General features: G+C 42.9%; 1 protein-coding gene and 1 pseudogene across 1 annotated transcript; one reads left to right on the top strand and one right to left on the bottom strand.

The window, feature by feature from the left end:
- The first annotated feature begins 1,498 nt into the window (after positions 1 to 1,498).
- RPUSD4 (RNA pseudouridine synthase D4) lies at positions 1,499 to 21,964 on the top strand. The gene is made up of 7 exons (XM_036747648.1): positions 1,499 to 1,691; positions 9,094 to 9,259; positions 18,086 to 18,287; positions 19,767 to 19,860; positions 19,937 to 20,081; positions 20,499 to 20,596; positions 21,273 to 21,964. The coding sequence occupies exons 1-7, from the start codon at positions 1,503 to 1,505 to the stop codon at positions 21,471 to 21,473; spliced, it is 1,095 nt and encodes a 364-aa protein (XP_036603543.1). The 5' UTR covers positions 1,499 to 1,502; the 3' UTR covers positions 21,474 to 21,964.
- LOC118840144 lies at positions 13,583 to 14,617 on the bottom strand (annotated as a pseudogene).
- Positions 21,965 to 24,898: the final 2,934 nt, after the last annotated feature.

Below are 24,898 nucleotides of genomic sequence, written 5' to 3'. Positions count from 1 at the left end.
TACTATGCTTAATGAAGACGTTGCTTCCAAGTTACCTACTGAGTTTCTGTCAACATGTATGGGCATCTCCCAGGGGAATTAAGCATTTCTTATTCAGACCAAGAAAGAAACATTGTACATCTGGTTATCTAACTTCATAAACTTTTCAATCTGCCTTTTTTTTCCAAAAGCAATGGAACAAACTGAATTGGTTTTGACAATATTTGGGCTAAAAAGAAGGAAAGGACAGCAACATTTTCACAGAGTCCTAGTTAGAAGGGACCTAGTTAGAAGCTTCTGGTTTAACTTCTTTGCCCGATGCAGGATTTCCTCTTATTATATCTGCCAGCCCGACGCCTTTGGTGTAAAAGGCCCGGGAGTTGATAACATTTTTTTTCCACTATCTGATATTTTAAGATCCTCTTGCAGTAGAAAAACAAAGTACCTCAACAGGAGGGTGGTGTTATGGAAAGAGAATTGGACTGGAGTCAGAGTACCAGGGGTTGTATCCCGGACCTCCACCAGTGACCAGTTACTCACCTCTCGGTTTAACCACCCGTAAAATAAGGGAGTTGAACTAGATGGTCCCTTCCGTTTCTCCATCCTATGATCTATGCCTATCTAGAAGCGCGGTTGGGAATTATGTTTATTCGGGGAAGTTGTGCCTGTGTGTGACTATAAGAATATCCTCATTTCGGGAGGAGGGAGACGAGAATTTGGAGGTGAGGTTAACAACTTCATACAGAGTAGAGAACCAGTTGATGTGTTTTCCTGTTTGATTGCGGGGTGGAAAAGCAGAAAAACTGGGAAATGAGGTCTGAGGAGAGGACACGGGAAGGGAGGCAGGGCTGGCACCCCGGACCCGACTCAAGGGGCCCTCAGGTATCCAGGAGGGGAAGAACTGGCGACATCCCCGGGCAGTCCCAGTTACAGACAAAGGGGCGGGGAGTTTGTGAGCCCAGAGAAGGCTTCCCGAAGGTATCCCCGAGCGTCTGTGGGCGGGAGGGTCGGCGCCGAGAGGTTGCGGTTCCTCAGGGGTCCGCGGGCTGGCGCCCTCGCCGGGAGGGAGAAGGGGTCCCCGAGGAACGTTGGCGAGGGTCGCCAGGGAGGGAGCGGGGGTGGGGAGCTGTTTTTAAGTGGGACTGTCCTCCAACAAGTAGTGCCGAGAAAGCAGTCTCAGAGGATGGGAACTCCGGGCCCCAGAGGGCGAGCGATGCTGAGGCGACCACCGGCGCACTTCCCCTGCCAGTCCCCAAAACCGACTCACCCGAGTCGCCTCAGTCCGTCCGTCAGCCCGCTGCTGCCGCCGCCGCCGTTCTCCAGCTGCTGCTACCGGCCCGCGCAGCCGCACTGAGCGCTGGGCGATCCCACGTGACAGAACGGCCACCGGGTCGGCTCCACCCACCACCCGCCTCATTCTTTCCCACGTGACTCTCTGGAGCTCCCCTTCATACCCCCGCACCACCCCCACACCGCCTATAGTAGCCTTCGTTCCCTTCCCCCCCCGCCCCCCCACAGATAAAATGGCGGCGTCCGCGAGGAGTGTGCTGAGGTTCTCGGCCTGTCATACCGGCCGCATTTGGGGGCGGCACTTCTTCCTCGTAGCCAAATGCCTGTGTTCCGCTACTGCCGCGGTTCGGCCTTCGAGTGCTCAGCAGCTAGCGGAGAAGGTGCGAGCCCAGAAGCAAGAACAAAAAGCGAAGGAGAGGGAGGTGAGGGCGCCGAGACTACGATTCCCAGGAGGCAGTGCGCGCACCTAGCGGGAGCAGAGGCGGGGGGAGGTGGGGGGCGGTGACCCACAGGGTTCCGGGATCCGGGATCGGGGGTTGGGGTGCTGTGGCTCAGTTGGCGGCTCTCAGTGGATTGGCCTCGGCCGCTGTTGGGCCTGGCTCTGGTGCTTTAGCACCTGGCGGTCCCTTCTCCGTTTCTTTTTATTTTTAAAAGTAATTTAATTGTTATTTACCCGGAGGCACTGCCTTGGGGTATAAAGAGCTGTAGCCTTGGATTCAGGAAGACCTGGGTTCCAGGTCGGCGGTGGTCACACGCTGACTGGGTGACCGCGGGCTGGTCGCGTCACTTCTTGGTGCTCTAGGCAACTCTTTTAACATTAAGTTACCGAGTTCTCTATCCTGATAAAATCCTACAGGGTGTTCCTAAAGTCTGGACACATAGGAAATGTGGAGTTATTGCATCGAGTTCACGTCAATCTTGCAAAGCACATCAACCTTTGCATCACAAATGATGGAAATCATATCGAAGGTGTTATTTGTTAATATTCCAATTAAATAAAATGTTGTTGAAAATTTCATTCATTTCATTTCTTGAAAATACGCATTTTTGGCTATGTGTCCAGACTTTAGGAACACCCTGTAAGTCACTACCCCTAAACATACCTACAAACATGCCAAGAAACATGTTTAAAATGAAAAATTTTAATGAAATCAAATTTCATTTGAAGTGCAAATGAAAAATAAAACCATAATATCCAAACTATATTTTAATTTCAAAAACATATTATTGATAACATTTGGACCAGAAGGGAGGAAATGTATTTTATACATTTTGTTTTGACACAGCAGATAATTCCCAACAAACACCCAATCAAATCCCTGTTTAAAACATATCCAAGAAAACGGTTTGATCACCCTTTGTTAACAGAGCGGATGACTGTCTTGGGCTTTGATAGTATGGAACTAACACTGACCATCCTATGTTTTATTGCCTCTCTGTAATGATTTTACTTACTTTGGTTTAGTTGGTTGGTATGCTGTTGTGCTGCTATGAGTCCTATCTGTCACATCATACAAGTTTTGCTTGCCATGTTTCTCTGACCTTTTCCTTATGGGATAGCAGCATTCCATTACATTTGAATTGGTTTCAGAATCACACATTGATTTACCTGAGTTTGCTCACCCATTTGTCAATTGTTGGGCTCAAATTTTCTTCTAGTTTTTTCTTAACTTAGTGCTGTCATGAACATTTTCAACATATGGTTCTTTTCTTATTGTCAGTCACCTTTTGGGGCTATACCACCAGTAGTGGCATTTCTGGATCACAGGGTATGCACAATTTGGTAATTTTCTTGTGTAATTCCAAAATGTTTTCCAAAACTGTCAAACTAATTCACAGCTCTACCAGAAATAGGGTGCCTCTCTTCCATCAAGGAGTTTTCATTCAATCAATAAACATTTATTAAGTGCCAATATATGTGCCAGTTATCATGCTAAGCACTGGGGATATAAAAAAGGCAAAAGACAGTTCTTGTCCTCAAGGAGCTTGCAGTCTAAGGGAGGAGAGAACAGGATAAATAGGAAATAATAATTACTAGAGGAAAGGCATTAGAATGAGATTTCACATCTTACACATTTTTGCTAGCTAAATGGGTGTTCCATTCTGATGAAGACATCTTCCATGTATACTTCCATACTTCAGAGGATTTGTGATCCCTATGTAAGTACTCCCTCAAACGACACTGATCCCAACCCATCCATGCACTCTCATTCCACATAATTCTTAACCATCTCCTCTCATAAATCCTCCACAAGAGGTCCACTCAAGATGTTCAGAGCCTTCTTCTAAGTCTCTTGATATTGGCCTGTTAGCTACTCATCTGTTAGCCCATCACTATCTTTTTGTTCCACTAATACGTCTCTTTGACCTTGATTTCCTCTATAAAACGAGAGGGTTAGACTACATCTTAGGGGCCGAACATGTGACCACAGCACTCCCTAAGGCAGCAGGAACTAGATTAAAATGTAGTTCCTACCAGATGGTTTTCTAAATCAATATGTGGCCCTCAGGGATCCTTATATACAATTTAGTGGTTCCCATTTCTTCCCATAAATCCTCCACAAGGGAACTACTCAAGATGCTAACCCTTCTAAATATCTTGACAGTAGCCTGTTAGCTACCCATCCTGTTGCCAGTATTGCTTTGATAAACCCCAACCATAGGTTATTCCCATCTTCTACTTCCTTTGTTCCTATTCATGTGCTGCTAAATGGAGCTATGGAAAAGTCATGAAACTATGGTGCCTGGGTCACAAATTTAAATTTCACAATCTCAAATGCCTTCACTGCAGTGAGGCAGTCTCTTTTAAACCCCCCTAACCAATTCATTGTTCTACCCAACCAACAGTGACTGTTACAGACCTTTTCATCCATCTTCAAGTCCAACATAAGCATCCCTCCCCCACCCTCTCAGGGTTATACTTCACTAAAAAAATTGAGGCCATTCATCAAGAGCTTCCTCTTTTCATTTCTTCATTTCAGACATCTTCTACTACCTCCTCTTTCGCCCTTGTCTCACATGGAGATGTAGCCTTTCCACTTGCCAAGGCAAATCTCTCCACATAGACCCTTGATCCCATCCCCTCCTGTTTTCTCCAGCAGATTGTCCCCCTCTGTCATCCCCACATTTTCTTTAATCTTCCATTTTTTTCCAACCTATGGGCTCCTCCTCCTCTGCCTACAGAACACATTCAAATTTCCTGCATCTTTAAAAAAAACTCCCATTTGATATGACCATCTCTACTAGCTACCATCTTACATCTAAGCCCTTCTTGGCTAAACTTAAGAAAGTTGTCTATTGTAAGTGCTTCTGCTTCCTCTTCTCTTACTTCCTCCGTGTTTTGGCTTTTGACCTCATTCAACTTAAAGTTTCAAAATTATTAATGATAACTTTTAAAAAAATTTCGGCTGGGTCCCCCTATCTTGCCTGGATTGAAAGTATAGTGGCCACTCGAGGGCCTGACCTCACTATTGATCAGCACAGAAGCTTTAACCCACTGTTTTCAGCCTGAGCCAGTTTGCACCTTCAAGCTGTCTTTGGCTCCTTGTTCCTGAGAACTTATTGTAATGATGAAGGGCTTAGTGTAGACATCCAATCAGCTTTTGTCTTCCTGAAGTTCAGAACTCTGGAACTCAGGCAATCCACCAGCCTCAACCTCCTTTGTAGCCCTGATTATTATCATGTGCCACCATATTCCCGTACCAGTGATATCTTAATTGCCAACTCTAACTAGATTTTCATACATTTTGACCTTTCTGTGCTTTTAACACTGTTGATAATCCTCTCCCCCAAATATTCTCCCCTTTCTAGGGTTTTTTTTTCCCACAGTGCTCTCTTCTCTTCATATCATTTGATTGCTCTTTCTTAGTCTTTGCTAGTTCTTTATCCAGATCATGCCCACTAACCCCTAGTGTTCCCCAAGAGTCTGTCCTGGGCCCTCCTTTCTTCTCCCTGCTTATTATCTCACTTGGTACTCTCATAAGTTCCCCTGGGTTCAGTTATCATTTTTAAACAGATAATTCTCAGGTGCATATATCTAGTCTTAGTCTCTTTCCTGAGTTCTAGTCCCATTTCACTGGCTTCCTTTGGATATCTTAAACAGGATGTCCTATAAGCATCTCAAACTCAATATATCCAAAACCTACTCCAGACTCTCTCCACTTCCTGACTTTCTCATTGCCATTGTACTCCCAGTCACCCAGACTCACAGTCTCAGTGTCATCCTCAGTTCCTCATTCATACTTATCCCACACATGCAACTTATTGTAAACTCTTGTCATTTCTACTTTCACATCTTTTGTATATATGTTGTTCTCTCTGCTCCCACAGCTCCAACTTGTGCAGATCCTCAAAACCTCATACCTGAACTATTCTAATAACCTCTTCCCATGCTAATCCTGCCTCTATTAAGCTGACAAAGTAGTTTTCCTAAAGCACAAGTCCGACATGTCAGCGCCTTACTTAGTAAGCTCTGGTAGTTCCATATTTACTTTCAGGGTCAAATGTTAATTGCACTGTTGGGCTTTTAAAGCCCTTCACAGCTTGGCCTCTACCTACCTTTCCAGCCTTCTTACGTTTTACTTCTGTTTATGTAGTCTATAATCTAGCTACACTGGGCCACTTGCTGCTTCTTATACACAACACTCTATCTCCCAGTTCCATGACTTTTCCCTGGTTCTCCCCGTGCCTGGTACGCTTTACTATGGGGATTAAAATTGTCCAACCTACAATAAAAGAGACTGAGGCAGACCTCTGAGCCAGTGGTACTTTATTAAAGGGTTTATGGTTCTCTCTAATGAAGTGGACCTCATATCTTCCTCACTATCTGAGATGCCCCTTTCTTCTGAGACCTTGTTTTTATAGGATTGGATACCCAAATATGCAAAAGAGGCAAAAGAGTGCCCAAAATGACATATTAGCAGTGCAGGGGGGCAGGTTACAGGTTGGGTGAAGTATGAGGCATCTCCACTGACTAAATGGTCATGAGATGGTCATGAGATGGTCACCTGTTGGTGATGGACAAGAGATAATGGTCTGGAGGTATTGGAATTTCTAAAGCATCAAGGCATCCCGCCCATGCTGGGTTTGGACATGGAATTTGAATAAAACAGATTGGAGATATCTTTGTTAGCATTTTCGTGGTGGTGCAAGGGAAGCTCATGACTTGGTAAACAAGTGGTGGATGTCACATTAAAGTTTGAGGCCCATTATAAGAACCTATCTATCCCCATATGGTTTATGTAGAATATCAAACTGATTGGAATAGAGTAGGGGTACAAATGAATTATTTCTCACATTCCCTTTTACTTCCTGGCTTCCTTGGCCTTCTTTAAGTTCAAATTCTGTCTTCTGCAAGAGGCTTTTCCCATCGCCTCACTACTAGTGCCTTCTCTGTGAGATTACCTTCATTCATACTGTATATATCTCCTATGTACGTAGTTATTTATCTCACCCATCAGTGTGTGAACTCCTTAAGGCAGGGGCCATGTCTTCTTTCCTTATCCCCAGTGCGTAGCACAGTGCTTGGCTCTTAGTAAGGACTGAATAAATGCTTTTTGACTGACTGATTTAATTTATGTGGTTTATTAAGCTCAGATGTCACTTCCTATGTGATGCCTACTCTGATTCCTCACCACCCCCCCACCTTAGTTTGTGTCTTTCTCTCTTGCTTTATATTTACTTATAGTGCAGTCTTTGTGGAAAAGGGGCCTGCCATCCCCCCAGCCAACCATTGCCACAGGCAGGCAGTTAAACACAAGAGCCACCATCCAAGTTCTGCCATCCTCACTACCACCAATACCTCCTGCCACTGATAGGGCAGGGAACCCAACCTAGCCAAAGCAGCAAGGCAGTCTTGAAGAAGAGATAAGAGATGGCATGTTCCAGGCATGTCAGACTACTACCATGACCTCAGGTATGGTTCCTCCTAGACTCTTGTAGAATTAATCTGATCAAAGATCTTCCCCACCTATTCAATAGGGCTCTGGTGGGCCTAAGTGGGAAGGCCTGATTATATCTTTGTTCCTAAGAAGGCCCCAAACCCCTACTTAGTAGGTGCTAAGCTGATGTAGGTGTGAAGCCCTCAGGGCCCTAAGGGGAGTTGCTAAGACTAGAGCCAGTGGTATGTGCGCTGAGTTCTTGCCAATCAGATGACAGGTAGAACTGTATAAAAAGAATGCCCAGAACTGGGAGCAACACAACAGAACTGGGAACAGCGGAGCAGAGAGTGGCAGGATTCAAAAGCAGAGAGCCAGCATCGAGAGTGCAGAGCAGAGACTGCTGAACAAGAGAATTGTGGAGATCAAGGGACTCAGAGTTAGTAGAGCTGCAGGAGAGAGTGCTGAGTGGAGAATTAGGATTCGTGAGTGATCTTGTTATAGGGAAGCCCTGCCATGGAGGGGAAGCTACAATATGGCTTGGTTCCTTGCTATAATATTTTGTTATAATTTCTTTGTTACAATAGTGAAGTGGGCATACTGGTTTTGGAATATTATTGCTACAATATCAAATTGGGGGCATTGGTCCTCGAATCTGATCCTCTGGAGTCTAAATAAATGCTATGCTTCCTCTACCTTCTACCTAGAGAATTCCTTATACTTCGTGATTCCGAGCTATTCAGGCATGCCCATGGTCCTCTCAGGTCATGAATTTTGCCTTACTACTATAACTCTGGTGGAGAAAGCCCAGCCTTAGAGGCCCAGGAGTGGCAGTGTCCTTCAGAGTACTGGTCCTGTTTCTGGTCTAGTCTCCACAGCCATTATAGAAGGGAGAAAAGAGATCTCCTAATACCAGCCACCTGCCAATTGCTATTGTCAGGCAGGTAAACCTGAGGCTCCTGGAATAGCAATGCCACCATATTACCAGCCCTTCTTTGTGCCTAGCTCCCACTGCCATCAGGGAGCAGCCCCTAGACAACAAAATGCAGAAAAGAAAATTCTTCTGGCCAAAGGCCTTGACACTATGAAATATTTCAACATCAGAAAGGAATATGGTTTAATCAATACAACTGATACAAAGGAGATGCATTAACATTTGCTTTCCTACTGTGCCTTAAAGACCACCAGGCCTTTCCATCTGACCTGCAGCTTTGCCCCTCCATGTTAGAATGTAAGCTCCTTGAGAACAGGAACTGTCTTTGTAGCCCCAGCTCTTAGCATATACTTTGTATATATTAAGTGCATAATATGTTTTTTCATTTATATTCATTCTTTAAGAATTTTTCTACTTCCTTGTCCTCCACAATTGATGTTGAGTCATAAATTTCACAGTTATTCTCATAGTGGTCTTATTGCAGATTCTTATGTGCACTGCAATACAAGGTGGCCAAATGTCTCATGAATGTTTCTTGTTACTCTGGGATATATGATAAAACATTATGGCCCACTCTTTTATTTGCCTCTTCAAGGAGAACCTATGAGCCAGCCTTCCATTTAGATGCAACTTCCTTCTGTCATCTGGTTTCATTTATGGTGAAAATGTCAAAATTCAGAGGATTTAGTTCCTCCAGTGGTATGTTCACATGTCCATCATTAGTTACAGATCTCATAATTTTAGAGTACCAGCTTAGGGATGCTTGAGAAATGAAACTCCTGTATATAGAATAGGATTTTGTTGCAGTTATTTGTTAGTATCTTTCTATATTTAGTTGTATTTTTTAGTATTTGTCATTTCTCATGGTATAATTATATCCAATTATTTTGATCTACCACAATATATTTAGCCATTTTCCAATTATTGGATATATGTCCTAGTCCCAATTCTTCCCTAAGTCATGATGGGGACTGTTAAGGCCATTGTGAGTGATATCTTTTTTTTCTCTCACAGGTGCCTAGAGACCCTGTTCAGAGGAGAGTGCACGAGCTGAAACGGTATACGCAGCAACTACAGAATGTCCACCCCAATGTGTTATCTAAGGCACTAAAGAGAGGGATCCTACATCAAGACAAGAACCTTGTTGTCATTAACAAGCCATATGGCCTACCTGTGCACGGTAAGGATCAAAGAAGGAAAAGATGAGCTGAATTGAATTGTCGATATACCAACTATATATAAAGCTCTGTGCTACGTGTTGCAGATACAAAAATAGAAAAATGGTACAGTTCATACCCACAACTCTCCACTCAGCACTCTCTCCTGCAGCTCTACTAACTCTGAGTCCCTTGATCTCCACAATTCTCTTGTTCAGCAGTCTCCGCTCTGCACTCTCAATGCTGGCTCTCTGCTTTTGAATCCTGCCACTCTCTGCTCCGCTGTTCCCAGTTCTGTTGTGTTGCTCCCAGTTCTGGGCATTCTTTCTATACAGTCCTACCTGTCATCTGATTGGCCAAACGTGTTTTGGCCAAATCTGAGTGAAAGAACACTGGCACACTTTCAGGTAGAAGGAACAGAGAAGGCCTCATGGAGGAAATGCCTATAATTATTATAGGTAGAAAGGGGCTTAGAAAAAATCAGAGGAGGCAGAGCCTAGATAGCAGAGTAGAAAAGCACTCAGTTGGGCTCTTCCAAGATTTTCCTTGAAACAACTTTAAAAGAACAACTTAAATCAGATTTTAGAGTGGCAGAGCCAATGAAAGGTCAGTGAGACGTTTTTCCAACTCAAGGCAACTTAGAAGGTCAGAAAGAGAGATCTGTGACATGAGGATGGAGGCCAGTCTGAAGGCAATATGAATGAAACACTAGTGGTGGTGACAGAAGGAGCAGCAGCTTCAGGAGCTCTCAAGCCAGAGATAGGGTACCCAGCAATTGTTCAATAAGAGATTATAGCAGACCCCTGTGCTAGCGCTGGAAACAGGACTAGACACTGGTTGGCCTGTACCCACTTCTAGGTCATAGTTCAAGGGTGGAGAGGAGTACCTTCAGTCAAGAGGGAGCCCTGAGGAATGGTATCAGTTTTGGTCAGAATGGATCAGGGACCCTAAGGAACAGTGTCACTTCTGGTTCCAAGGAATCAAGGACCCTGAGGAACAGTACTATTTTTGGTCTCAAGGGAACAGGGGCCCTGAGGAGCAATATCGATTGCAATCTCAAAGCATCAGGGGCCCTTCTTGGGTAAGGACCAGAATGAGTACCAGTGATCACCCTTTTTTCCAGATCATGCCACCTTGGAAACACTAAAAACTTCCAGACCCCCAAAACTGGCTCTGAAAACAGCAATGTGAAAAAGCCTGAAGCTCGAGACAGTGTCCCTTCCCCTGTGAAGGAAGGTGGCCTAGCAGTACCAGATTTCAAACTATATTACAAAGCAGTAATCATCAAAACAATCCGTTATCGGCTAAGAAATAGAGTGGTGGGTCAATGGAATAGATTAGGTACGTAAGACATTGTAGTAAATAACCATGGTAATCTAGTGTTTGATAAATCCAAAGACCCCAGCTTTTGGGACAAGAACTCACTATTTGACAAAAATTGCTGAGAAATCTAGAAAGCAGTTTGACAGAAACTAGGTATAGACCAACATCTCACACTGTATATCAAAATAATGTAAAAATGGGTACAGTTATCCCTTCCACATCTTGGGGGATTAAGGGCACAGTGCCCCTGAGATCTGGAAAATCCAGTAAAATTTTTTGGCCCTCCCTTTGTGCCAGAGAAGAAATCTGGATTTTTTCTTTTTATTTTATGGGGTGTTTATGGTACCTTGCTATAAAATTTGGGTTAAGTATTTGGTTATAAGCTCTGTGTTGTCTGTTGGATTTTGCATGTAGTCTGTGGCTTCTACAATACTGCCCAAAACTTCCCATTTAATTTCCTACACTGACCCATGATATGTGATGTGGAAGGGATAAACTGTATGTAATTTAAACATAAAGGGTGATATCATAAACAGATTTGGGGAGTATGGAAAATTTTGCCTGCCAGATCTATGGAAAAGGGAAGAGTTTATAAGTAAATGAGATAGAGACAGGGTCATGGGAAGTAAAATGGATAATTTTTATTACACTAAATTAAAATGCTTTTGCATGAACAAAACTAATTCAGTCAAAATTAGAAGGAAAACAGGGGAAAAATTTTTACAGCAAATTTCTCAAATATATAGGGAACTGAACCAAATTTATAAAAAGTAAGAGCCCATTAACAAATGGTCGAAGAATACAGTTTTCAGAAGAACAAATCAAAGCTATTAATAGTCACATGAAAAAGTGCTCTAAATCACTTCTGATAGAGAAATGCAAATTAAAACAACTTTGAGGTACTGCTTCACACCTATTAGATTGGCTAATTGACAGATGCTAGAGAGAAGGTGGAAAAATTAGGACACTAATCCACTGTTGGTAGAATTGTAAACTAGTCCAACCATTTTGGAGAACAATTTGGAACTATACCCAAAGGGCTATAAAATTGTGTGTACCACTACTAGGTCTATATGTATGCCAAAGAGATGAAAGAAAAGGGAAAAGAACCTATTTGCACAAAAATATTTACAGCAGTTTTTTTTCATTGTTGTTGTTGTGGTAAGGAATTGGAAATTGAGGGGATGCCCATCAGTTGGGGAATGGCTGAACAGGTTGTGGTATATGATTGTGATGGAATACTGTTGTTCTATAAGAAATGATGAGCAGGAGCAGGATGGTTTCAGAAAAACCTAGGAAGACATATAAACTGATGCAAAGTGAAGTGAGCAGAACCAGGAGAACATTGTACATAGTAACAGCAATATTGTAAGATGATCAGCTGTGAATGACTTAGCTATTCTCAGCAATACAATGATTCAAAACAATTCCAGTGGACTTATGGTAGAAAATGCTATCCACCTTCAGAGAAATAACTGATGGATTCTGAATGTAAATTGAAGCATACTTTTAAAAAATTTTCTTTATTTTTCATTTCTTTTTTGTCTGTATTTTCTTTTGCAAAATGGCTAACATGGAAAAATATTTTGCACAACTTCACATGTATAATTGATATTTTAAAATTTCTTATCTTTTTAAGGAAGGGGAGGGGAAGGAAGAAAGGAGAGAGAGTTTGGAACTCAAAATTTTAAAAAATCGATGTTTAAAATATTTTACATGTAATTAGGAAATATTTAATGAAATAAATAAAACCATATTAAAAGAAAGAAATAACCAGAGGCAGCTAGGTGGCACAGTAGATAGAGCGCTGGATCTGGAGTCAGGAAGAACTAAGTTCAGTTCTGATCTCAGACACTTATTGACAGTGTGACCTTGGGCAAGACACTAAACCTCTCTTTTCTCAGTTTCCTGAAAAAATGAGGATAAAAATAGCCATATACCCCCCAGGGTTGTTGTGAGGATTAAATGAAACATTACTTATAATGTGCTTAGCACAGCGTCTGGCACATAGTAGATGCCATATAAATTCTAGGTATTGTTATTATTATTATTATTATTATAATACTTCACTAATTTTACAAAGAGGGATCTTTAGGCCCAGAGAGGTGAACTGATTTGCTATACGGCACATCATATCTTTTTTTTTTTTTTTTTTTTTTTTTTGAAAAACTGGCCCGTTTTAATCACTTTTTAAAAAAATTCTAAAATTTAGAACAGGTCTCATTTCTTTGACCTTTTTCACTTGACTACAATTCAGTTACATCCAAGCAACATTTCTATAATGAGAAAAGGAATAGACAGCCTCCTATGCAGCAGCAGAAAATCAGATAGAAACACATGAAGGTGCAAGTTAAATAAAGACCCTTCTGTAAGTCACAGCTCATCCATACAGGCAAAATAAAAAGTTTGTTCATTTCACAGTTAGAAAGGTTAATTAACATCTCCCTTGTGAGAGGAGGCATTAGTTTGCAATGCAGGCCCCAAAGTTTTGTGAAGAGATCAGTCACTTTGGATGCCAGAGCATGTGCAGGAGCTTTCTTAAGACTGAAAAGAAGTCGGTTTTGTTTTGTTGGAAGAGGTTCCTTTAGCAAGAGGAGGATGAAAGGAAAGAAAGTATCTGGGGGTGCTTGACTTTCAAAGTTTGACCTCGGGTAATAGGGAAATAATACTTAATGACTCTCCTTAATGACTAGCAAAAGGATCATATTAAAAATATTGTCAAATGTTTACTTTCACCCCAGGTCAAAGTCTGTCAAACCCCAAACACACAAAGGAATACATACAATCAGAATTACAACTCTCCTTAAGGTTCCCAGAAGCTCCACACTCACTCTGACCCTCTTTTTTTCTGCATGGTTAAGAAGCAAAGGACATTGTTACATTAGCGACCACATTTGTTAATATCAGTTTATCAGGGCTCGTCCACCTGCCCCATGCTCAGGAACTCAGTTCCAGCTCTCTGTCTGCCCCTATCTTAGCATGTTATATGCTACCATGGAAACTTAAAAGGGAAAAAAATATTTACTCCAAGATTTATTTATTACATTTCTAAAGCGCCTTTCCTCCTTGGAGCCCAACCACTGGAGCAGAACGTTAGGGACTGCTGTGCTTTCCTGCATGAGCCCCCATCCTCTGGGGATTCTGAGAAGGATAGTGGATGGGTCCTGGAGCTTGCATGAAGGGAGGTGGTGGTCCCATAGGGTGGAACATGTGTGGTCCAAAACCTGGTGGGGGAGGAGGTGCGATCCCAGGAGGAGGGGGCAGGGCAATATTGACCACTGCTGGAGGACCACTGGGAGGGAGATTAAAATAATTGGCAGAGGCTGCTTCTTCAGCTGCTGGAGGAGGAGGAAGAGCTCCAGGAAGTCCTGGGACAGGTTCCAGCTTAATTCCAGAGTCTGTGGTTCCTTCTTTTTCCTTTTCTTTTCCTCTGGCTGCCTGAGATCTGAGATCTGTCTCACTAATTGTATCTCCCAAGCCACCAAGATAGAGAGTGGTAATGGTCTTATCATCGGGAGGGTCCAGGCAAGGCATCGTTGAAGCCCGTTTTAGCAGCTTATCTGCCACAGGATCATTAATACCGTAGTATCCATCTTTGATGTTCTGATGAGCAAGAGGATCATCAGGGTCTGTAGGCTTCTCATGCCTGTATGGACACTCCTCTCCTCTTTTACATTCTCCTTTCACCTAGAAGGAACAAATGTGAGGACGATTCCGCTTGTAGTAAGGGGTCGTCCGAGTCAATTTGAGCAGCATGTCACTGGTAGCTGTGGCCTTCCCAAGGACACCAACTGGCCGAGTTCCGTCAGAGTTAGAAATCTCTCGTTCAACATTCTGGGTGTAGTATTCTTTGTTCACATCAGACTTAGGCATGTCATCCTTAAAGGACAGCCCTGCATCATGGACCTGGATAGGTAAGCTTTGCATTCTTTTCCATACTTTTCTTTGGTCATCCTGATGTAGGGGTTTTCTCCAAGGCATGTCTGACACAGAATAGGGAAGTCCGCATCCTCCCAGTTCTGCCTGTTGTAGGTGTTGGAGCCCAGAGATGTCGCCATCTTGGAAGTGGCGGCAGCCACAGCGCTGCCGGCGGAAGTAGGAGCCGCAGCGCCGGCCCCTGGGGCGGGGCCGCGACCGGGCACATCATATCTTACCAGTCTGGCAACAGAACCCACATTTCCTGGTACCCTATCTCTAACTCTACCTCAATGATTTTAAGATAGCCCTGAAACCTGTCTTGTGATTGTAGGATTCTCCTAGGGGTTAGAGCAACAATTGAGAATATCCATTACAACTGTGTATCAGACAGAGTTGCCTCACCAATCAGCTTTGAGCCAGTCAGCATCAATTAATTGAATGCCTACCTTGTATAATTACTGACTATGAGTAGTACAGGATGCTCACAATCTAATGGGAGAAGCTGGGATATGTAGGTGTACATACACAAAGACACATGAAAAACATGTACAAAAGATGTGTGGGCAAGCCTCACTTAGCAAGAGGCAGCCAGATATCTGCAGCAAGTCGCTTTGTATCCATGTACTTTGTTCCTTCATGTGTGGAATGTGGGGGCTGGACCAGAAGACCTCTAAAGTCCTTTCCAGCTCTGAATTCTAGTATTTTTTTTTTTTTGGATTTAGTGTAGAGGGTTTGAATGAGTGAACAGATTTATTCATTAAATCAGGAAACACTAATTAAGCACTTGCTGTATGCTAGGCATTGTGTCAGTTGCTAGGGACACAGAGATGAAAACTATAGCCCCTGCCTTCAGGGAGCTTACATTTTTTATGGGCAGACACAATTCTATATACATAAAGAACTAAATACAAAACATATACAGAATAATTTTGGGGGAAAGTCCCTGGCATCTGGGTGGATCAGGAAAGGGGGATTACACCTGAGCTGAGCTTTGAAGGATCTGAATGGTGGAGGTGAGGAGAATCTTCCAGGAGTAGGGATAGAAGCGTGGACACTGGAGGCAGAAGGCCCTTAGTGAGGAACAGAAAATAAGCCAGTTTGATTGCAGTGTAGATGGGGTGAGGGAGAGTAATGTGCAATAATCTTTGACAAGTGGGCTGGAGCCAAATAGTAAAGGACTTCAAAAGCTGCTAGGAGTTTGTACCTTATTCCAATGACAGAATGGCCTACTGAAACTTCCCAAGGCGGGGAGTGACAGGGTCAGATCCGTGCTTTGGGTATGAAAATTTGCAGCTCTATGGAGAATGGATTGGAGAGACTTGTTAGAAGCCTATTGCAGGCAGAGGTGATGAGGTCCAGAACTAGGATGGTAGCCGTGTGAATGGAGAAAAGGGGAAACATGTCAGATATTGTGGCCTTTGTGACTAAACTCCTTGAAAAGGCCAACTGTAATAGGTGCTTCCCCCTTCTCTCACTCTCTTGTTAACATTTTACAATCCAGCTTCTGACCTCATTATTCATTGAAACTGCTCTCTCCAAGGTTACTAATAATCTCCTAATTGACTAATCGAATGTCTTTCTCTCTATTCTCATTCTTCTTGACCTTTCTGTATGTAGCCTTTGACATGTTGATCATCCTCTTCTCCTTGAACTCTCTTCTCTCAAGATTTTTGAGACACTACCCTCTCTCAGTTCTCCTGCCTATCAGAACTTCTTTTCATTACCTTTTGCTGGATGCTTATTTAGTCACATCCTCTAACCGTAGGAGTCACGCAAGGCTCTGTCCTGGACTCTCTCCTTCTTCTGTTCTACTTCATTTAGTGATCTCATCAGCTCCCATGAATTTAATTATCATCCATATGCTAATGATTCTCACATATACCTATCCTGCTCTAACCTTTTTGTTGACCTCCAGTCTTACATATCCAACTACCTTTCAGACATCTCGAACTGGAGGTCCAGTAGACATCTTAAACTCATGTCTAAAACTGAGCTCATCTTTCCTCCTAAACACTCTCCCCTTCCAAATTTCCCTAGTATTGTTGAGGGCAACACCATCCTCCCACTCTCCCAGGCTCAAAACCTAGTTGTTATTCTCAGCTCCTCACTGTCTGTCACTCCCTAGATCCAATCTCGATTTCACCTTTGCAGCATCTCTCAAGCATATCCCACTTCTCTCCACTGCCACTGCCACCACTATGGTGCAGGCCTTTATCACTTCATGCCTAGACTACTGTAGTAGCCTGTTGGTGAATCTGCTGCTTCAAGCCTTTCCCCACTCCAGTCCATCCTCCATTCAGACACAAAAGTGATTTTCCTATAGGTCCAACTTATCATTCCCCTACTCAGTAAACTCTAGTGGCTCCCTATCACCTCCAGAATCAAATACAAACTCTGGCATTCAGAGCCCTTCACAACCTAATTCCCCTCTACATTTTCAGTTTTCTTATACCTTACTTCCTGCCAATTACCCTTTGATCCATTGACATAGGCCTCCTAGCTGTTCCATGAACAAGATACTCTGCCTCTCAGATTCTGGCATTTTCTCTGGTTGTCCTCCATGTCTGTAATATTCGCCCTTCTCATCTCTGCCTCCTGGCTTTCTTCAGGTTCCAACTAAAATTACACCTTCTCTAAGAAGCCTGTCCCAAGCCCTCTTAATTCTAGTGCCTTCCATCTGTTAATTATTTTCTGTTTATCCTATATATAGCTTGTTTTTACATATTTGTTTGCTGCTTGTCTTCCCCACCAGATTATGAGTTCCTTGAGGGCAGGGATTTTTTTTTTTTGCCTCTTTTTATATCCTCAGTGCTTAGAACAGTGCCTGGCATATAGTAGGTGCTAAGTAAGTACTTATTGACTGACTGGTATATTGTAGAATTACATTTGATAAACCATAGCAACTGATTGGATATGTGGGAGAGGGAAAAACTAAGATGACTTTGATGTTGCATAATTGGATGATTGGAAGGATGTTAGAACCTTAATGTAGAGGATTTAGGAAGAGGTAGCTTTGGGGAGAGAGTGGGGGACAGGAATTATTTCTGTTTTGGACATGTTGAGGTTGAGGTGCTTGTGGTGCTTCCAGATGAGGTGCTCAAGTTCTGGAGAAAGAGGCTAAGGCTAGATATATAAATCTGGGAGTTGTCTGCAGAGAGCTGATGGTTGAGCACATCAGTAGTGACTGATGAGGTTAGTTAGGAGTTAAAGGAAGTAAATTTGGAGTATTATTTTAAGAGTTGGGAAGGAGACTCATTCAAGTTTGGGTAAGGGATGGCAATAGCATAATGAAGGCTTAAAGCTAGAGAATAGTGTGCAAGCTTTGTATGGAGAGCAAAATGATGTTACATTTTTTGAGCAGGATTTGCAGATCTTCAGGCACCTTGAACATAGACACCCTCTTTCTCCCCCCGCCCCCAATAAAGACCCTGAGGTAAGAGCCCATAGGTAGCTTTAGGTAGAGTGAAGAGAATGCTACTTGTTCCTACTGGGATCCTTTGACAACTAAAGGCAACAAACTTTTTTTCCCCCCCTTCCAAGCAAGGTGTTATTTTTCTAGTAGAATCCTTTTTTTAGGTTCATTCTTCTTTGTTCTGCCCTCTTCATAGGTGGCCCAGGGGTCAAGAGCTGTATCACCGACATCCTGCCTATTTTGGCTAAGATGTTATATGGCAACAAAGCAGAGCCACTGCACCTCTGCCATCGCCTGGACAAGGAGACAACAGGGGTGATGGTGTTGGCACGGGACAAGGAGATGGCTCACGAAGTCCAAGACTTGTTTAAAACTCGGCAGGTGGCAAAGAAGTACTGGTAGGAGCCAACATTGGGATAGTTAACTCAGATGAAGGACTGACTTTTTGTTCATTTACTAAGTAAATATTTATTGAGCACCTCTTGTGTGCAAGACATTTTAGGCACAAAAGCATAAAATGTTCCTCTCCCCTCAAGGAGCTTATAGTCCACCACTATCATTGTCCAATACTCAGCTCCCCTTTCCACCCTCCCCTAAGAACCCTTCCTCAGAGAAATTAGTCTAAGAAAACAGGCTGATAGAGTGACTGATTCTGATAGCATATGCCTTCTAGGTTCCTTTCATAACCACAATATACCACCACCTCTCTAGCAAGAGAGATATTCCTTTCTGGTTAAGATTGGTTTGTACGTTGATCTGTCTTTTCATGTCTTTTAGTGTTGTTTTCCTTTACATGACTGTGGTTATTGTGCTTATTATTTTACTATATATCACTTCATCCAAGTTTTCCCCAGATTCCCTGAATTCTTCATATTCAATTCAAATAAATTTTTATCCTGCAATAATATCCATATATCATAGTTTGTTCATACATTCTCAAAACAGTGGGCACCTGATTTTTCTTCAGTTTTTCGCTACCACCAAAAGTGCAACTGTGATTAGTTTGGAATGAGTCCCTTCCCTTTATCAAAACAGGGTTTTAGGAGATTTGTCATGACTATGGTTTGCACCAGTCCTTACAGATGGATATAAGTTCCAGCAGATTTACACTCTTAATGAAGTACATTGGATGTACTGTTACACATTCATTGTCTTTCCTAGGACTTAGTCCTTACCCTTGAGCAGGGGGCTTTGACCTTTTTGTGTGTGTGTGATGGAACTCTTTGGCAGTCTGGTGAAGCCTATGGTACCCCTTCTCAGAATCATCTTTTTAAATAATTGAAGGAACTTCTAAAGAAGTTAGTGAGAATAAAGTTATATATTTTTCCCATCCAAGTTCACAGAACCCCCTGAAATCTATTGGTGGACCTCTTCTTAAGAAGCTCTAGCGCTCTAGAGGAACCTCCCCTTTGGAAAACAAACATCAGAAAGATAGTGGTTCTTGTCTGCCTGCAGTACATATAAAGCGATGGATTCCTTGGGATGAGACAGTGGTGGTGAAAAAGCCAATGCTATTTGAATCCTTTGTTCCGAGCAATACTTAGTTGACAGAAAACTCTTTTTCTGGAGGGAAGCCTAAGCTAACAAAGACAGGCAAACTGATGAGAGGGAAGCCTTATTCACCTACAATTAAGAGAGGATACTATGTAGGAACAGTCCTTTTTTGTTGTATTTCTGGCAAGGAAGGTGGAACTGGTCCCTCTAATCCTTCTGTCATCATCTTCCTCGTTAAAAAAAAAAAGCATTTATCAAATAGCCAGTTGTGATTGGCTTTGTGCTAGGTACCCTAAAGAGCAGGTAGATTTACGCTATAGGCTTCCCTCACCCTTCATCTTTGCTGGGAATTGTAATGCTTGTGTTCTGTCCCCTCCCCCCAGGGCCATCTGTGTGGGGGTCCCCATTCATTCAGCAGGGGTGATAGATATACCTATCATTGAGAAGGAGGTACAAGGCTCTCAGCAACACCATAAGGTAGGTAGGCTTCTTCTGTGTAGAGCTTTCTTTTCCTCCCATTTTCTCGAAGTCAACTCTTGGTCTCTGGCTTCAGATGACATTGGCTCCCAACTACCGCATGGAGAATGGGAAAACCATGAAGGTCCGTCCAAACAGGCATGCTCATGTTGCTGTGACTCAGTATCGGGTTCTAAGCAGCACTCTATCCTGCGCCCTCTTAGAGCTGCAGCCCATCACAGGTGAGTTCTTGCCATCCCAGAGTGAGTTAGCAAATCTATAATGTTTCAAAATGTCTTGGTGCAGTTGTGAGCAACTAAAGCTTTTTAGGCCTGTTATGGGACATTCCATACAGTGGATCAGTGAGCTCTCTCCAGTGCTCATTGTGAGAGTCTTCATGGGCATGGCTTTGTAAGTATTCTGACCAGTCTGTATCATTTCTTGGGTGTCCAGGGTGATTCAGTATGATTCAGCAAACATTTAATAAGTACCTCTAATTGCAAGGCATAGTCCTAGGCTTTGGGGGAGATGCGGGGTAAACGAGACACAGTCCTCAAGGTTTTTGCTATTTAGTAAAAAGATAGGACATATGCACCAATACTTTGAATGAGATGGATTATCTGGAGATCTGCTGTTTTTCTTTTTCCTCAATTATTCAGGGGTGAAGCATCAGCTTCGAGTCCACCTAGCCTTTGGATTGGGGTATCCAGTTCTTGGGGATCACAAATATTCTGACTGGAACAAGTTGGCACCCCAGGTAAGAGGGCCCTGGCTTCTTCCAATGCACCACAAAAAGGGAAAGAGAGATTGCTCTTTGCGCCCAGTGGGTCAAAACCCCAGAATAAGTCAGTGAGCAAAGGGATATCAAGTGCTCTTTTGGTATTTAATATTGGACTGAACATTTGGGGAATAGAACAGGCAGTCACAGCTCTTGGAGAGTTTATACTCAGAGAAGTTAGATGTTCAGACAGCAAAAGTATATTGTAAGTGTATGTCATAAAACTCCATAGGCCTCTAGAGCAAGGTGGGGCAAGGCAGGAAGAACTTGTATAGGGTTAATTAGGAGAGCCTTTCTGCTTCATTCATTGTTACCTTTAATTTTGGGTCTCTGAAAGTTAATAGTAACCTTTCTCACCACTGCTGAAAAGCCAAAGAATTCAGCAGGACTGGTAGAACCCATTCTTTCTGAAAGCCTCACAGCTGGGCAGGTAGCAAATGAAAGTTTCCCAAGGGTTATTATGACTTCTGGATATAAGGGCCTTGAGACAGTACCTAATCACTTCCCAGGTGTCATTTGGAAAAAAGAGGCCTAACAATTGTTCTGTTTCCTAGGAATGTTTTAAGAGTGGTATCCTCAGAACAGAGGCTCTCAGGGCTGTTTGAGCATGTGTTTCCTTCATCCTTTTTCATGGGCCTCTCTTTCCCTTATATAGAAGCTGTCTGTTGGCATCCTGAAGAAACTGGGTCTGGAAAAGGCAAAGACCCGCTACCTTCCTCTTCACTTGCATGCCCAGCAGCTTATCCTACCTCCCCTGGGCTCTGAGAGTCAAGAACTTAACTTGGATTGCAAGCTCCCGAAGTTCTTCATGCATTCTTTATCACGTCTAGGACTGGAAATCCCTGAGAAAGACTGAGACTAAAGTAAGGTACTGAAGAGAACACAGTATGGAACAACTGGACAATTTTTCACTGGGTCCTTTGGCTTTGCACTCTTGAAGCCAGTATTCTGTGAAGCAAGAGCGTTCAAGAGATGACTCTCAAGGAGGAGGTCTTCATCATCCTCCAAGTACTTTTGACTTTGACGTTGGAGCTGCTGGCTGAGTTGGCTTTCTGTGGAATTAGAATCCAGTATCCAAACGTACATAAGATAGGATGGGCTGAAGAATCTCAGTTGTTTCAGGTTCTCTTATGTAAAACAAAGCTTACTTTCTGATAAGGTCAGCAGGTTGTATAGATGCTTGTTTTGAGGGTCTGTGTTACCCCCTCACTTCACTGGAACGGAAGAACCCAGTCAAGCTAGGCAGACTGGTGTAAATGGAGAGAATTAAATATACGTAGTCCCCAAGGACAGAAACAAGAACTAACAACTATAGTCTCCCTGCAATAAAATTCTTTTTTAAACTATGTGCTATTTGCCAGGTAAGTTCTTATGTTTGAATTCCCATCATGGTTTATCCTGTGTCTGCTGTGCTGGGCAAACAGGTTTCAAACAGCCTCTCAAGTGTCCCCCTCATGTGCCATCCTCTAGAAGGACCTCTTAAGGGTCGCATACTTCCCCATTCCTGCAATAAGGAAGTTGCCCTTACCAGATTCCCAGGTTACCGTGATGGCTATTAGGGCGTACCATTTAAGGCCTTAATTATAAGCATCATGGTCTTTTCTTCTGGCAGCTCCATCCTTGCTGTCCTTCAGGCTGTGAGCCCTAGGTCTTTCTCTTTCTGATCATCTGAATTGTTCCAATGCAAGGCCTGTTGTCTTACAGCCCTGCCTTCTTTGTCTTTGGTATTTGCTGTACTGTTTTGCATTCCTTCCATAAAGAGGCAGTGAAAGAAAATGCAGGAATGGCTCCTATAATGCTCCCCAAAATTTGCAACAGAGCTGAGGTCGCTCACTCATCCTGTAGGGTTTGTTTGACTGCATGAACTATTTTGAAAGGTGTCTCTCTTCAAGGGATCAGTCACCCCTCTCTTCTTGTAATCTCCTACTCTTTCCTTAACATTGCTCAAATTATCTGCTACTTTGGGCTTTCCTTACACACAGAAAGATAGAGGGATTATGGCTTCTTATGAAGGGTGGGAGGGTGGTGGAGAGAGCTGTTTCAGTAGCGATCATGAGCTGTAGGACTCAGGAAAAGGGGGAATATTGGCTGTTCTGTTAAGGAATTTTGAGGAAGCAAGGGGAAAGGGGTGACCTGGGAGTTCTGTGGGGTTCAAGGAGCAGTGGTAGGAATTTTTCAAATGAGTTAATAGGTGTAAAAGAACTTAACTGTGCAGTGCTAAGGTGGTATTGCTGCTTATGCCAAATCTTCATTGTGCCTGTGCAAATATGTAGTTATGCAGGTATTTCTATTTCTTTTTTTCCTTGATTGGATCTGATTTGGAAGCCAGATATCCCCTCTATGTCTGAAGAAAGAAAACAGCCATCTTGAACTCCTCTAGGCATGGAAATTCTCTTGGCTTCTATATTCGTTCAGTCCTAGCTATAGTCAGCTTATTTCTTGTAGCCAAATATACCTCAGATTACTTTTGGCTGAATCAAGGGATGGAGGAGTGGTAGCATAATGGGGGGAAAGGAGCCCCAGTGCGGCTGTTACTTATTCCCTGTGTGCTGCTAACACACATCTTTCTGAGCCCCCTTCTTCACTGTTTCCATGGTGCCCATTGCCGTAGTGCATAATTGCTCAGAGGGAAGGGGGTTTTCATTTTACTAATATACTTTCACATTTGCTTAATTCCTGACCATATTTGGGGTATCTTAGACAAAACCTGTATTCTTCTGAATAAAAGCACTGCAGTGTGAGACCCGGGGGCACAGAAATAGGCATCCTATGAGAAAGAGAGAGCAGCATTAAAGAGCAGAGAAAACAGTAGATGATGAAGTGGAGTCAGGCTGACAGAGCATGATAGGGAAGTGAGGAAGGAAAACCCCTAAGTCAGGGAGATAAGTGATTGGAAGCACTTGGGAAACTGCTGGGCATAACAGAACAATGATGAATGTTTACATAGAGCTTGGTAGTTTGCAAAATGTCTTATGTATATGATCTCCCATGAGCCTCACAACTCTATAGGTACTACAGGCATTATGCAGGTATATATTCATATAGCATGTTAAGTTTAGCTTTACGTATGTTACCCCTTTGATCCTCACAACAACCCTGTGAGGTGGGGGCTATCATCACTATTCCCAGTTTACAGATGAAGAAACTGAAGCCAAGGTGAGGGAAAGTGACTTTGACAGAATCACACAGCTTAGTGTTTAAGGCAGGATTTTAATTAAGGTTTTCCTGATTCTGAGGCCAACATTCTATCCACTAGGCTAAAGCCTTGGTCACTAGTAAGAATCATAAGAGATTTAGACTTGGCTCTCTAACTTTTAAATTTGGCCATTTGGAAGAATTGACTTACGCTGATGCCTCGCTGTGGCATGGAGGTGACTGATTCTTGAACGAGGTCTGGCATATCTTCCCAAGGGGAATGGTGTCAAGTGTAGCCCCTGTGATGGGCTCTAGGCCATTCTTCTGAGAACCTGGACACCAAATCTGGAGAGGCTCATCACCAGGGAATTTGCCACCAGGTGTGGATTTTTTTTTTTTTTTTTTAGTCCTAGCAATTCACAAAGACTGCCTACTAAGGCTTCTGTAGTGGGGTTGAATTATGTAATGGTTGGAGGACTCATGCCAATACAATCTCGTATCCTAAAAAAATTAATCAAATAATGTCAGCATAACCCAAACTTAGAGGTCAAGATGAATATTGCTCTTCACAATGGTCTGCATGGGAGGCTTATCATTTATTCAGGTGGAATTTCCATTTTGGAATTAGCTTTTGAAATAGGTCCTCCCCACCCAAAAAAAATCTGCCTTTACTTTTACTTTGTCATAAATGTGCAAGTTGAAGCATCTGGGTGGGTCTCACTTTCCTAATCTATAGAATGAGAGAGTTGAACTAAATGATCTCTCAAGACCCATCCGTCTCTAGATCCTATGATCCTACAGGTTGGGAGGAGAAAGAAAACCTCATCAAAGAGAAAGCAGTAGCCTCAGGGAATCCGATGGGGTTCTGATCTAAGAAAGTAGAGGCCCGGCCACAGAGGAACTCACTAGGGTCAACCCAACTTCCAAATTACACAGAAATAGATTAGTGAGTTCTAGCTAATCTAAATTGGGATTGAGGTCATACTCTCATTCGGTTTGGGATTTTTTGTATAATGGACAGCTCAGTGGCTCTGGGTGGAACTTACAGAATGATGAAAAATTTTAGGTGAGGACCTCAATCTTACCTTAAGATGATGTGTGATTTTTCTACCCTTTATTGTTTGCATGTGTTACAGGGAGAGGACA

The sequence above is a fragment of the Trichosurus vulpecula genome, chromosome 2, assembly GCF_011100635.1.
Source record: "Trichosurus vulpecula isolate mTriVul1 chromosome 2, mTriVul1.pri, whole genome shotgun sequence".
Taxonomy (NCBI): Eukaryota; Metazoa; Chordata; class Mammalia; order Diprotodontia; family Phalangeridae; genus Trichosurus; species Trichosurus vulpecula.
The sequence above is the reverse complement of the archived record's forward strand: the minus strand, read 5'-3'. Positions and strand labels throughout refer to the sequence as shown.